This window comes from Scyliorhinus canicula, chromosome 12 (genome assembly GCF_902713615.1).
Source record: "Scyliorhinus canicula chromosome 12, sScyCan1.1, whole genome shotgun sequence".
Taxonomy (NCBI): domain Eukaryota; kingdom Metazoa; phylum Chordata; class Chondrichthyes; order Carcharhiniformes; family Scyliorhinidae; genus Scyliorhinus; species Scyliorhinus canicula.
In genome coordinates, this window is record NC_052157.1 from 123,433,506 (window position 1) to 123,445,605 (window position 12,100).

Genomic DNA, 12,100 nt, shown 5'->3' on the forward strand with positions numbered 1-12,100 from the left:
AGAATGGATCAGCCCACCAACTCAACAGCGATCTTTCAGATTTTCCTCTCAGTCTTGCCTCCGGCACTGCCTTCATGGGTCTCAAGAGGTTCAATTGCTTATTTCAGGATTCAGTGTTAATATTCAGCACTGGCTCAGACGGGATATTGAACAAGTCCCAGTGTGTCAATGCAGTGGAGTTGAAGGCCGAGATACATGAAGAAAGTTTCAACAGCGAAACAAATTGCTGAACTCATCCATTCCTAACATTAAAGAATAATTACACCAACTATGTGCTCCCCTTTCCAGCTGTTTACAGTCTTTACTCCTCCAACACTGTTTTCATGGCTTTCCGAGCTCCCTGCAGAAGCTGCAACTGGTCCAGAACTCTCTACCTGCACTATATCCCATTTAAATTCTGTTTTCCCATCACTGCTGGGCTCGCCAAGGTTCATTGCCTCCCTCTCTGTACATACATTGATGAACGAGAGTAGGCTTTGAGGGTGGCAATTGGCTGGGTTGGATATGTCCTGCTTTTTGTGAACAGGACATACTTAGGCAATTTTCCACATTGCTGGGTAGATGCCAATGTTGCAGCTACTGGTACTGCTTGGCTAGGGGCACGGCAAGATCTGGAGCACAAGTCTTCAGTACCATTTCCGGAATATTGTCAGGGCCCATAGCCATTGCAGTATCCAGTGCCATTGCAGTATCCAGTGCCTTCAGCCATTTCTTGACATCACATAGAGTGAACAGAATTGGCTGAAGACCAATCTCCAGATTCACTTGAGGAAGGAGCAGTGCTCTGAAAGCTGGTGATTCGAAACAAACCTGTGGACTTTAACCTGGTGTTGTAAGACTTCTTACTGTGATCTCCAGAGAAGGTCAAGATGGATACTGCACTCAGCACCTCTAGCTGAAGATGGTTGCAAATGCTTTAGCCTTTTCTTTTGCACTGATGTGCTAGATTCCCCCATCACTGAGGGTGGGGATTTTGTGGAGCCCTTTCCTCCAGTGAGTTGTTTAATTATCCACTACCATTCATGACTGGGTGTGGGGCAGGACTCAGAGATCCAATATGATCTGATAGTTGTGGAATTGCTTATCTCTGACTGTCACTTGCTGCTTGTACTTTTCGGCATGCAAATAGTCCTTTGTTGCAGCTTCACGAGGTTGGCATCTCATTTTTAGGTATGCCTGGTGAATCTCCTGGCATGCCTCCTGCACTCTTCATTCAACCTGGCTTGGTGTTAATGATAGAAGTGAGGGAATAAGATGGCCATGAGGTCATAGACTGTGGTTGTTGTATAGAATGCTGCTGATGGTCCACAGTACCTCTTGGATGCCTAGTCTTGAGTTACTAGATTTGTTTGAAGTCTATCCCATTTTGCACAGTCGTAGTGCCACAGAACACAGTGAATGACTGTGCATCCCCTCCCTCCAATGATGGTTGATGGTTCAGCCATCACAACTCTAGAATTGTGCTCCCAAACCTGTTCACCTCACTACCGTTCTCCTCAAAACCTACCTCTCAATCGATCTCTGGACCTCTGTTTACATTCAACTTCCACCATCACCACTGCCCCCCTGACCTGCTGCGTTTGACCTCCCCACAGCTGGTGTGGCTGAGTATGTTTATTTGCACACAGCCATAAATTGCTATGTTACTGACCTCCTGGTAAGGTTGAGAACTGAGTACATGTGCATTTGAGTTGTCGTCGGTCCAGTGGCAGTTCCCATGGTATTTGGTGTGGTCTGGCCTCCACTTTCACCTTGTACTTCATATTAGGCCTCAGGTTCACCAGGGAGTAGGAGTAGCTCCCAGCTTTCACCACTGTGTACTCCTCCTCATTGAGGAAAATCACATGGGTGTAATTACTGTTGCTTGGCAACCAAGAAATGTCCGCTGAGGTTGCGGTAATAGCCTGAACTTTCAACTGCATAGGTGCAACGCAGACATCTTTCCCAACAAGCATGCTGCTACATATTATATCAGAGTTCCCTTTGTCTGTCACACACTGCACATAGATGCGGTAAGCTTTAGTATTAAGGTCTAGTCGTTCTATTACAGCTTTGGTCTGTGCACCAAACTTGACATTCATACGCAATTCCTTATCCACATAGATATTATAGCTGTAAATTGTGCCCCAACCACCTGGCACCAGAGGGGATTCCCAGCTAACAATGATGCTTTTGGCAAGCTGTTTGATCAGGTTCAGTTTCCTGGGGTAAGGCACCACATCCTCATCATATTCGGCCACCTCTTCCACATCGAGATCAATGCCATTGCTCACAAGGCTATCTAGCTTTACTTGTGGCCCATGCAGACTGAGCTCTTCATGTGGGCTGGAGGTCTCTGGCTTTTCAGTGCTGTTCTTCCGTAGTGGAAGGCTTTTCTCACTGCCACTGTGAAAACTGATCTCCTGGAACGAACTGTGAGACAACTCGTTGATTTCTGGGGGATGAAAAGTCAACATATCCTCGTCCGATACACGTTCAATGAAGTTTGAAGGAACCAATCCTCTTCTCCCGTCCATCAGCTCTCCTGAAAATTAATCCAGGCCATATTTTAGTGAAAACTGAAAATTCCAACAGTGAAACACCAACAATCACAAAAAACTGGTTGAAGAATTGTTTGATAATGGGTTGTGCAGACTCTTAGAGGTTGCGAGGACCTTCATAACAAGGTCCTATCGCACAACTGTGCTAAATCTTTAATTTCTAAAGGCAAGATAAATTCATCAGACACTATGTGCTGGATACCAACACACTGCACTGGACACCTTTCATAGTTAATTGTACTTTAATTGTGTTTAAAGTATGCCAATGGTGTACATCAACTGGGGCTTCACTTGTGCTCCAACAAATAGGAATACACTGAAAGTCTGTGGTGGGGTTAGGATTAATCTGGTTGTAATGTGTATCTGTGTAAATAAATGCTTATAAAACTGTGTGAAGATTGGCACCAGTTCTAGCCTTCACCACCTGGCTTCCTGTAACACAGCACAGTCTCACAGGATGGTGGGAAGGTCGGAAACTCAGAAATAAATTCACACAGACAACTAAATCACAGTAGCCATCGTCAAAAAAAGGTCAGAAAGCAGGTGCAAATTGTCGGGGTATGATTACCTGCGATGTTCTCGGAGTCTGAACCATGTAATCAGTGGAATAATGAAGTGGATATGTGGACATGGGTCGTATCCCTACTAAAGAGGAAGGAGTAAATTCGGAATAAATAATTTTGTGACATGGATATTAATGACATACTGTTGAAGTACAAACGCTAAAGGAGTCCATGGCTAGTATACTCATCACAGGACTAAAACCTTTTGTGACCAGAATAATTTGTTCAGAGTCATCGAACTCTTTCACGTATTTTCTATTCTTGGATGAAATTTACAGGAGAGACAATATGTTAAGTGAGGCATGGTCAGAATTTGATCACTTCAAAAAACATTTGGTCATTCCATGGAAAAAATATATCATAGACTTTAGCAGACTGCATAAAAGATTGACCACATTTAATCGGGGTTCCCCGGATTGGTGCTAGCGTTTAAATTACTTTATTGTGAAAAGGTGTCTCACATCGGCAGGCTACTAGTTTTAACTGTACTTTGTTCTCAGTTGAAGGAGACTCTATTCCATCAGATGTCTGCTGTCTTAAAAAAATCCTGGGGAGCCAGTCATTTCCTTCAGCCTTCATTGGAAAAATGAGACATTCTCCAATGATACAAAGAATAGAAGACTCAATAATTGCCAGATCTTTAGCAAGCCTGTCAATTACAGCAAAAGACAAATTAGAAATAAAAATAATGGATAAATGAATCTCAGGAATGTCCAGTAAAATTCAAAGTATCATTATGCGATCAACTGCTGGAAGGGGAAAGGCAGGGTCCTCAAATAAATCAAGGCGAAGAGAATTCTGAAGAAGATGATGAAGATAACAATGAATCCAAACAAATTATTCTGCTCACAAGGTGTTTTATTCCTGTGATGAAGTAACCATGGCCTACTTTAGTGCTTGTACTTCAAAAGTATATAAGACAGATTAGTTAAAACTTTATCTTGATTCACTGAGTTGTAAGGATAGACACAAGGATAAAGAGTATAAAAGTGTTACAGGCTTTAAATTTGGTGATGGCGATACATTGAGATCACTAAAGAGAGCTGCCATTCCATGTAAACTTGCTGGAGCAAGCCATTTGTATTAATGTCGCCTCTAGTGAGATACACACGCAGTTCAATGAACCTCCAGGAAAAAGGCATAAATGAAACTTGACATGGGATATGGTACAGAATTATTTTTGGAAAGTCAACTGACTTGTAGTTTATCCATTCAGGGTGTTCCTGCATCCCCTTAATAAAACCCAATATTTCTCATAACACAGGGCATAAGAATCAGAGAGAGAAAAAAACATCCTAAAGTTACATACATAATTTGCTCACCCTACTTGTCAAAGGTTAAACATCCTATTGAGCAATGCATATATAATTTATCAAAAGTATATGTGGCTAATAGAAGCAGAGAAATGTTACAGCACAGAAGGAGGCCATTCAGCCCATCTTGCCCATACCAGTCCGAGGACACCCAGGACACCTTTTCTAATCCCACCTTCCTGACCCCGGTCCATAGGCCTGTAGCTTGCAGCAATTAAGGTGCAGATCCAGATACTTTAATAAAATGTTTAGGGTCTCTGCCTCCGCCACCAAATTGGGCAGCGAACTCTAGACTCCCTCTGCGTAAAAAAGTTCTTCCTCATTTCCCCTCTACGCCTTCTGCCACTTACCTTCCTCGTTTCCCCTCTCCACCATCCCTGGTTCAAGAATTCTCCACCAAGGGAAACAATTTTATTCTGTCCACTCTATATCTTTCCCTCAATTTTGCACACCTCAATTAAGCCTGCTTTCTTCCAAGAAAAATAACCCAATCTATCCAATCTCTCCTCATAGCTACACTTTTCTAGACCTGGCAACATTCTTGTAAACCTCTTCTGCACTCTCTCCAGATAAATTACGCCCTTTCTGTAATTTTGTGACCAGGAGATTTAACACATTACTCCAGTTGTGACCTCAACAGGGTGTTATACAATTACAACATTATATCCTTACTTTTATATTTGATACTACTGCCAATGAAGGAGAGCATTCCATATGCTTTCTTTACAACCTTGTCAACTTGAGAGCTGCTGCCTTTAGGGACCTGTGTACTTGAATGCCAAGATATCTCACTTCATCTACCCCTCTGAGTATATTCCCATTTATTGTGTACTCCCTATAACTGTTTGACCTCTCTAAATGCATGATGTCACACTTCTCTGTTTTAAATTCCATCTGCTACTTTATTGCCCACTCCACTAAACTATCTATATCATTTTGGAGATTATAGCTGTCCTCTACACTGTACACCATTCGGCCAATCTTTGTGTCGTCTGAAAATTTTCCAATCATGCCCCCCACGTCACATCCAAATTGTAAGGGTCCCAACACCGAGCCCTGTGTCCCTGTGGAAGGGACACAAGGTGAGATTCCTGTGATGAATGTGGAATTTTAGATATGTTGTATTATGATATTTGGTACAGAAAGGTTAAAAGCCTGGGTTAGAATGTGTTTCACTGCTGCAGTCATGTTTCAAAATAAATCCTAGTTTGAAAGACAACAAAGGTTTTGGGAGCCAAGGGTGCAATTAAGCCATTGTAAAAGGCTTGGGCTAATGTAGTTTTCTTTTGATTAGGGGGATTCCCTGAGGAGTTAATTAGATTTCAGCTTGGTAAGATGATGTCTTTACTGGGTAGAGGTTTATCAGGCATTTTGCAAATAACAGATCAGTTGTGAGTTAGATGAAGCTGTGAACAGAAGTCAAGATTTTGTTCTTGGCAGTCCAGTTAAAAGATATGCCTGCAGACGGAAGGGCAGTGTGGTTGGAAATGAGAACAAACCAGTTGAAACAATGTCTGAAGAAATGCAGCCAGAGTTTCTGTATGGTTCTGACATGAGTCAGAGGTTTTCTTTAAAGCAGTTTCTAAAGATCTCTCTTTCTCAAAGGACATCCCTGTATAACAGGTACTCCTATGTGCTGATGGTAGTTAAAGTGGATTGAGAGCCAAGATGGTATTTCTTATTGTTTGAGTGTGAAGAAAGATAGCAGTTAAGGGCAATATATTCACTGCACTGAGTAGCATTGTGGAAGGGGTAATTGTAAGCTATTTGCTAGTGTGATGCTAAAGATATTTTAATACTTTGTTAGTAATAAAGTTTGTTTCAATATACCATGGGCGGGATTCTCCCTTTCTTTTTATAAATTTAGAGTGCCCAATTATTTTTTCCAATTAAGGAGCAATTTAGCGTGGCCAATCTACCTAGCCTGCACATCTTTGGGTTGTGGGGGCGAAACCCACGCAAACACGGGGAGAATGTGCAAACTCCACACGGACAGTGACCCAGAGCCGGGATCGAACCTGGGATCTCGGCAGCAATGCTAACCACTGCGCCACCGTGCTGCCCCGGGATTCTCCCTTCTGTCGGCAAAGTGTTGACGCCGTCGTAAAAACCGGAGAGTTTAACGACGGCGTCATCAGACCGCTAAGTGTAGCAATCCTCCCTACAGGGAGCCGGCATGCATTGGAGCAACTCACACTGCTCCAGCTGCCGATACCGGCATCAAACATGCACCGCGGGTCTGCGCATGCGCGCTGCGACCGGCGTGAACACGCGCATGTGCGGTAGCTTCCTTCGCAGAGATCTACAGGAGTTGGCGCAGAGTAAAAGAGGCCCTCACCAGGAGAGGCTGGTCTGCCGATCGGTGGGCCCCGATCGCGGGCAAGGCCACGGTGGAGGCCCCACTTGGGGTCGAATCCCCCCTCCCCCTCCCACCAGTCCGCCCCCTGCAGGATGGACGCTGATGTCCCGCCGGGTAAGACCACGGCCAGGATTCTCCCCCACCTGGCGGGGCAGGGGGTCCGGGCAGGACGGAGTGGCGTGAACCATTCCAGCGTCGGGCATCCCCAAAGATGCAGAATTCTCCGCACGTTTAGGGGCTAGGCCCGCGCCGGAGTGGTTCCCGCTCCGCCGGCCGGCGCGAACGGCCTTTGTCGCCCCGCCAGCCGGGGCCGAAAGGCCTTCGGCGGCCGTCCACGCATGCGCTGGAGCATCAGTGGCTGCTGACGTCATACCAGCGCATGCGCAGGGGAGGGTGTCTCTTTAGCCCCCGCCAAGGTGAAGGCCATGGCGGGGGCAGAAGAAAAAGAGTGCCCCCACAGCACAGGCCCGCCCGCCGATCGGTGGGCCATGATCGCAGGCCAGGCCACCGTGGGGGTACACCCCGGGGTCAGATCGGCCCGCGACCCCCCCCAGGACCCCGGAGCTCGCCCGCGCCGCCATTCCTGCCGGTACCAGGGGTGGTTTAAACCACGCCGGCGGGAAACGCCTGTCAGCGGCGGGACTTCGGCCCATCACGGGCCGGAGAATCCCCGCGGGGGGCTTGCCCACTGGCGCGGCGCGATTCCCGCCCCCGCCAAATCTCGGGGGGCGGAGAATTCGGGACACGGCAGGGGCGGGATTGTCGCTGGCCCTGGGCGATTCTCCGACCCCCCAGGGGGTCAGAGAATTCCACCCCACATGTGAATGGCGCCGATGGGACTTGGGCTTTTTTGGTGGCTACTCGGCCCATCCTGGGCGGAGAATTGCCAAGGGGGCCGCTTCTGACTGGCACCGTGCCGACTGCGCCAACGCCGATTTGCCGGTCACTGGAGAATCGGCGGAGCGGCGTTGTGCGAATGTCGCCCGGCCTGGGGTTTCTCTGACCCATATTCCTATTTCTTCGTGAAATAAGTCCTGGAGTGAGGCATCTTCTCCTCACAGTCTTACAAAATTAAAATATTGGTGGCGGGATTCTCTGATACTGAGGCTAAGTGTTGATGCTGTCGTAAACGCCGTTGCATTTTACGACGGTGTCAACAGGCCCCCGGATCAGCTATTCCAAGCCCTAGAAGAGTCCAGCATGGCACTGGAGCGACCCACGCCACTCCAGCTGCCGATACCGCCTCAAATGGGCACCGCGAGTCTGCACATGTGCGCTGCGACCGGCACGCATGCGCGCATGTGCGGTGGCTTCCTTCTCCCCGCCAGGCCTGACGCAACATGACATATAGCTACAGGGGTTCACGCAAAGCAAAAGAGGCACCCAGCCTGAGAGGGCGGCCCACTGATCGGTAGGCCCCGATCGCGGTCCAGGCCACAGTGGAGGCCCCCCGGGGTTGGACCCCCCTTCACCCACCCCCCGAAAGGATGCACACCGAGGTTCCGCCGGTAAGACCACACGTGGAGGACGCCGGCGGGACTCGATTTTTTTTTGCGGCCACTCGACCCATCCTAGGTGGAGAATCGCCGGGGTGGCCGCTCTCGACGCCGCACCGACTGCACCGGTGCCAATAGCGCCGATTCTCCTCTGAGCGGAGAATTGAAGGTGCGGCGTTGCTCGATTCGTGCCCAGCCCGGCGATTCTCCGGCCCGCGATGGGCCGAAGTCCCGCCGCTGACAGGCCTTTCCCGCCGGCGTGGTTTAAACCACCTCTGGGACCAGCGGGATTGGCGGCGCGAGCGGGCTCCGGTGTCCTGGGGGGGTGCACGGAGCGATCTGACCCCGGGGGGTGCCCAGGAATTATGATTCTGTGGCTATCACAGAAACATGGCTAAAGGAAGGGTAGAATTGGCAGCTGAACTTGGAGAATCTAAATGCTTCAGGAGAGATAGAGGAGGATAAAAAAGGGGTGGGGGAGTAGCATTACTGGTTAACGATAATATTATAGCCGTACTGCGGGAGGACACCTTGGAGAATTCATACAATGAGGAAATCTGGGTACAGCTCAGAAACAGGAAGGGTGCAACCACACTGTTGGGTGTTTATTACAGGACCCCCAACTCCAGCGATAAAGGAGCAGATAGGTACAGAGATTTTGGATTGGTGCAAAAGTAACAGGGTTGTTGTGGTAGGGGATTTTAATTTCCCCTATATTGACTGGGACTCACTTAGTGCTCGGGGTTTAAATGGGGCCGAGTTTGTAAGGTGTATCCTGGAAGCCTTCTCGATGCAATATATAGATAGTCCAACTAGGGGAGGGACAGTATTAGATCTGGTATTTGGGAATGAGCCTGGACAGGTGGTTGAGGTTTCAGTTGGGGAACATTTTGGGTGTTGTGACCACAATTCCGTAAGCTTTAGGGTACTTTCGGACAGGGATGAGGGTAACCCTCAAGTTAAGGCGCTAAACTGGGGAAAGGCAAATTACGATAACATTAGACAGGAAGTGAAGAATTTGGATTGGGTGCGATTTTTGGAGGGCAAATCAACATCGGACATGTGGGAGTCTTTCAAGCGACAGTTGATTAGAATTCAGGAAAGTCACGTTCCTGTGAGAACGAAGGATAAGTATGGGAGTCGAGGATTACGAGGGATATTGTGAACCTCGTCAAAACGAAAAAGGAGACTTTTGTACGGTCAAGAAGGGTGAGGACAGTCGAAACTCTTGAAGAATATAAAGAAAGTAGAAAGGTACTGAAATAGGAAATTAGGAGGGCTAGGTGGGATCATGAAAAGTCCTTGGCAAGTAGGATTAAAGCGTTTTATTCATTTGTAAAAAGCAAGAGGGTGGCAAGCAAAAGGATTGGACCACTTTAGGATAGTGGGGGGAATCTATGTGTTGAGCTAGAGGAAATGGGCGAGGTACTAAATGAGTACTTTCCATCAGTGTTTACCAAAGAAGATGATTCTTGGTTAGGGTGTGTGAATAGTCTGGATCCTGTTAACATCGAAAAGGAGGAAGTATTGGGTCTTTTAAAAGGTATTAAGGTAGATAAGTCTCCTGGGCCGGATGGGATTTAGCCCAGAATACTGAGGGAAGCAAAGGAGGAAATTGTTGAGGCCTTGACTGACATCTTTGTATCCTCATTGGCGACAGGTGAGATCCCAGAGGACTGGAGAATAGCTAATGTGGTAACGCTGTTTAAAAAAGGTAGCAGGGATAATCCTGGAAACTATAGGCCGGTGCGCCTCATGTCGGTTGAAGGTAAATTATTAGACAGAATTCTCAGGGACAGGGTTTATACCCATTTGGGAACAAATGGACTAATTAGCAATAGACAGCATGGTCTTGTGAAGGGGAGGTCGTGCCTCGCTAACTTGATCGAGTTTTTTGAGGAGGTGACAAAGATGATTGATGAGGGGAGGGCAGTGGATGTTGTTTACATGGACTTCAGTCCATGTAAAAAAGGTGAAGTCACACGGGATCAGAGGTGAGTTGGTAAGATGGATACAGAACTTGTTCGGTCACAAAAGACAAAGGGTAGCAGTAGAAGGGTGTTTTTCTGAATGGAAGGTTGCGACTCGTGGTGTTCCACAGGGATCTGTGCTTGGCTCTTTGTTGTTTCTATTGTAGATAAATGATTTGGAGGGACATCTAGCTGGTCTGATTAGTAAGTTCACGGATGACACCAAGGTTGGTGGAGAGGCAGATAGTGTTGAGGACTGTCAGAAGGTACAGCAGGACATAGATAGGTTGAAGACTTGGGCAGAAAAATGGCTAATGGAATTTAATCCGGACAAATGAGAGATAATGCATTTTGGTAGGTCTAACAGAGGGGAAATATACCGTAAAAGGCAAAACTCTTAGGAATATAGAAGATCAGAGCGATCTGGGCGTGCAGATCCACAGATCTTTGAAGGTGGCAACAGAAGTGGACAAGGTAGTCAATAAAGCATACTAAATGCTTGCCTTCATTGCACGGGGCATCGAGTATAAAAATGGGAAAGCCATGCTACAGTTGTATAGAACCTTAGTAAGGCGGCACTTAGAATATTGCGCACAATTCTGGTCACCACACTACCAGAAGGATGTGGAGGCTTTGGAGAGGGTGCAGAGGAGGTTTACCAGGATGTTGCCTGGTCTGGAGGATGTTAGTTATGTAGAGAAGCTGAATAGACTCGGACTGTTTTCATTGGAAAGACGGAGGTTGAGGGGTGACCTGATAGAGGTCTACAAGATTATGAGGGGCTTAGATAGAGTGGATGGGCAGGTACTCTTTCCCAGAGTGGAGGGATCAGTCATCAGGGGGCATAGGTATAAGGTCCGTGGGGCAAAGTTTAAAGGAGATGTGTGAGGCAGGTCTTTTATGAAAAGGGTGATGAGTGACTGAAACGCATTGCCAGGGGAGGTTGTAGAAGCAGACACCAAAATGGCATTCAAAAGGCATGTTAACAAACACATGGATAGGATGGGTATAGAGGGATAAGGCACAAGGAAGTGCTGAGGGTTTTGGCAAAGGTTGGTATCATGACTGGTACAGGCTTCGAAGGCCGTAGGGCCCGTTCCTGTGCCGTATTGTTCTTTATCCTAGCCACTGTTGGGTGTGATCTGAAAATAAGCATCATGCTGCCACTGCAATTATCTTGGTGCTGAAAGACATGCATCCAGACGGGAAGGTTTAATTCAGTGAGAAAGGGTCATCGTTCCTCATCCAGGTTCCGTAGTTGAGGCCATGCTGCCGATGTAATCATCCACAATGAATTCATGAACGGCAAAAGACTTGTTCACAAATGAACAGACATTTCGGAAGTGGGTTGGGAAGTTGTGAGAGCTAAATGTCTGGCAGAGTCCACAGAGTCAGTGGTGAGAGGGGTGAAATGAAATGAAATGAAAATCGCTTATTGTCACAAGTAGGCTTCAATGTTGAACAAGGAGGAGATTGGCAAGATTAGACTTAGTGGGTGCACTGGGCAGGAAAATCAAGCAGAAAATGGGATGGAGCAATTGGTGATACCACTTGTATTGAGCAAGTACCGAGTGCCTTGAAGAGCCTTTTGGAGAATTCCAAAAGGGCTCACAGGGAAGCTGTATGCTCATCTTAGAGGACGTCAAGCCTGGGAGACCAGGATGAAAACAGGAAGTCTGAGGGCGACACAGTGATTAGCACTGTTGCTTCATAGCACCATGGACCCGGGTTCGATTCCCGCCTTGGGTCACTGTCTGTGCGGAGTTTGCGTGTTCTCCCTGTGTCTGTGTGGGTTTCCTCCATGTGCTTCGGCTTCCTACCACAAGTCCTGAAAAACTTGTTCGGTGAATTGGACATTC

General features: G+C 47.3%; 1 protein-coding gene across 16 annotated transcripts in view; it reads right to left on the minus strand.

The window, feature by feature from the left end:
* Positions 1 to 12,100, minus strand: part of LOC119974776 (peripheral-type benzodiazepine receptor-associated protein 1-like) — a 378,013-nt gene that overhangs the window by 79,700 nt on the left and 286,213 nt on the right. For all 16 annotated transcript variants that reach the window (XM_038814002.1, XM_038814003.1, XM_038814006.1 and 13 more), the window contains one exon: positions 1,652 to 2,524. In XM_038814002.1, coding sequence (XP_038669930.1) covers positions 1,652 to 2,524 — 873 coding nt within the window. The remainder of the gene's footprint in view (positions 1 to 1,651; positions 2,525 to 12,100) is intronic.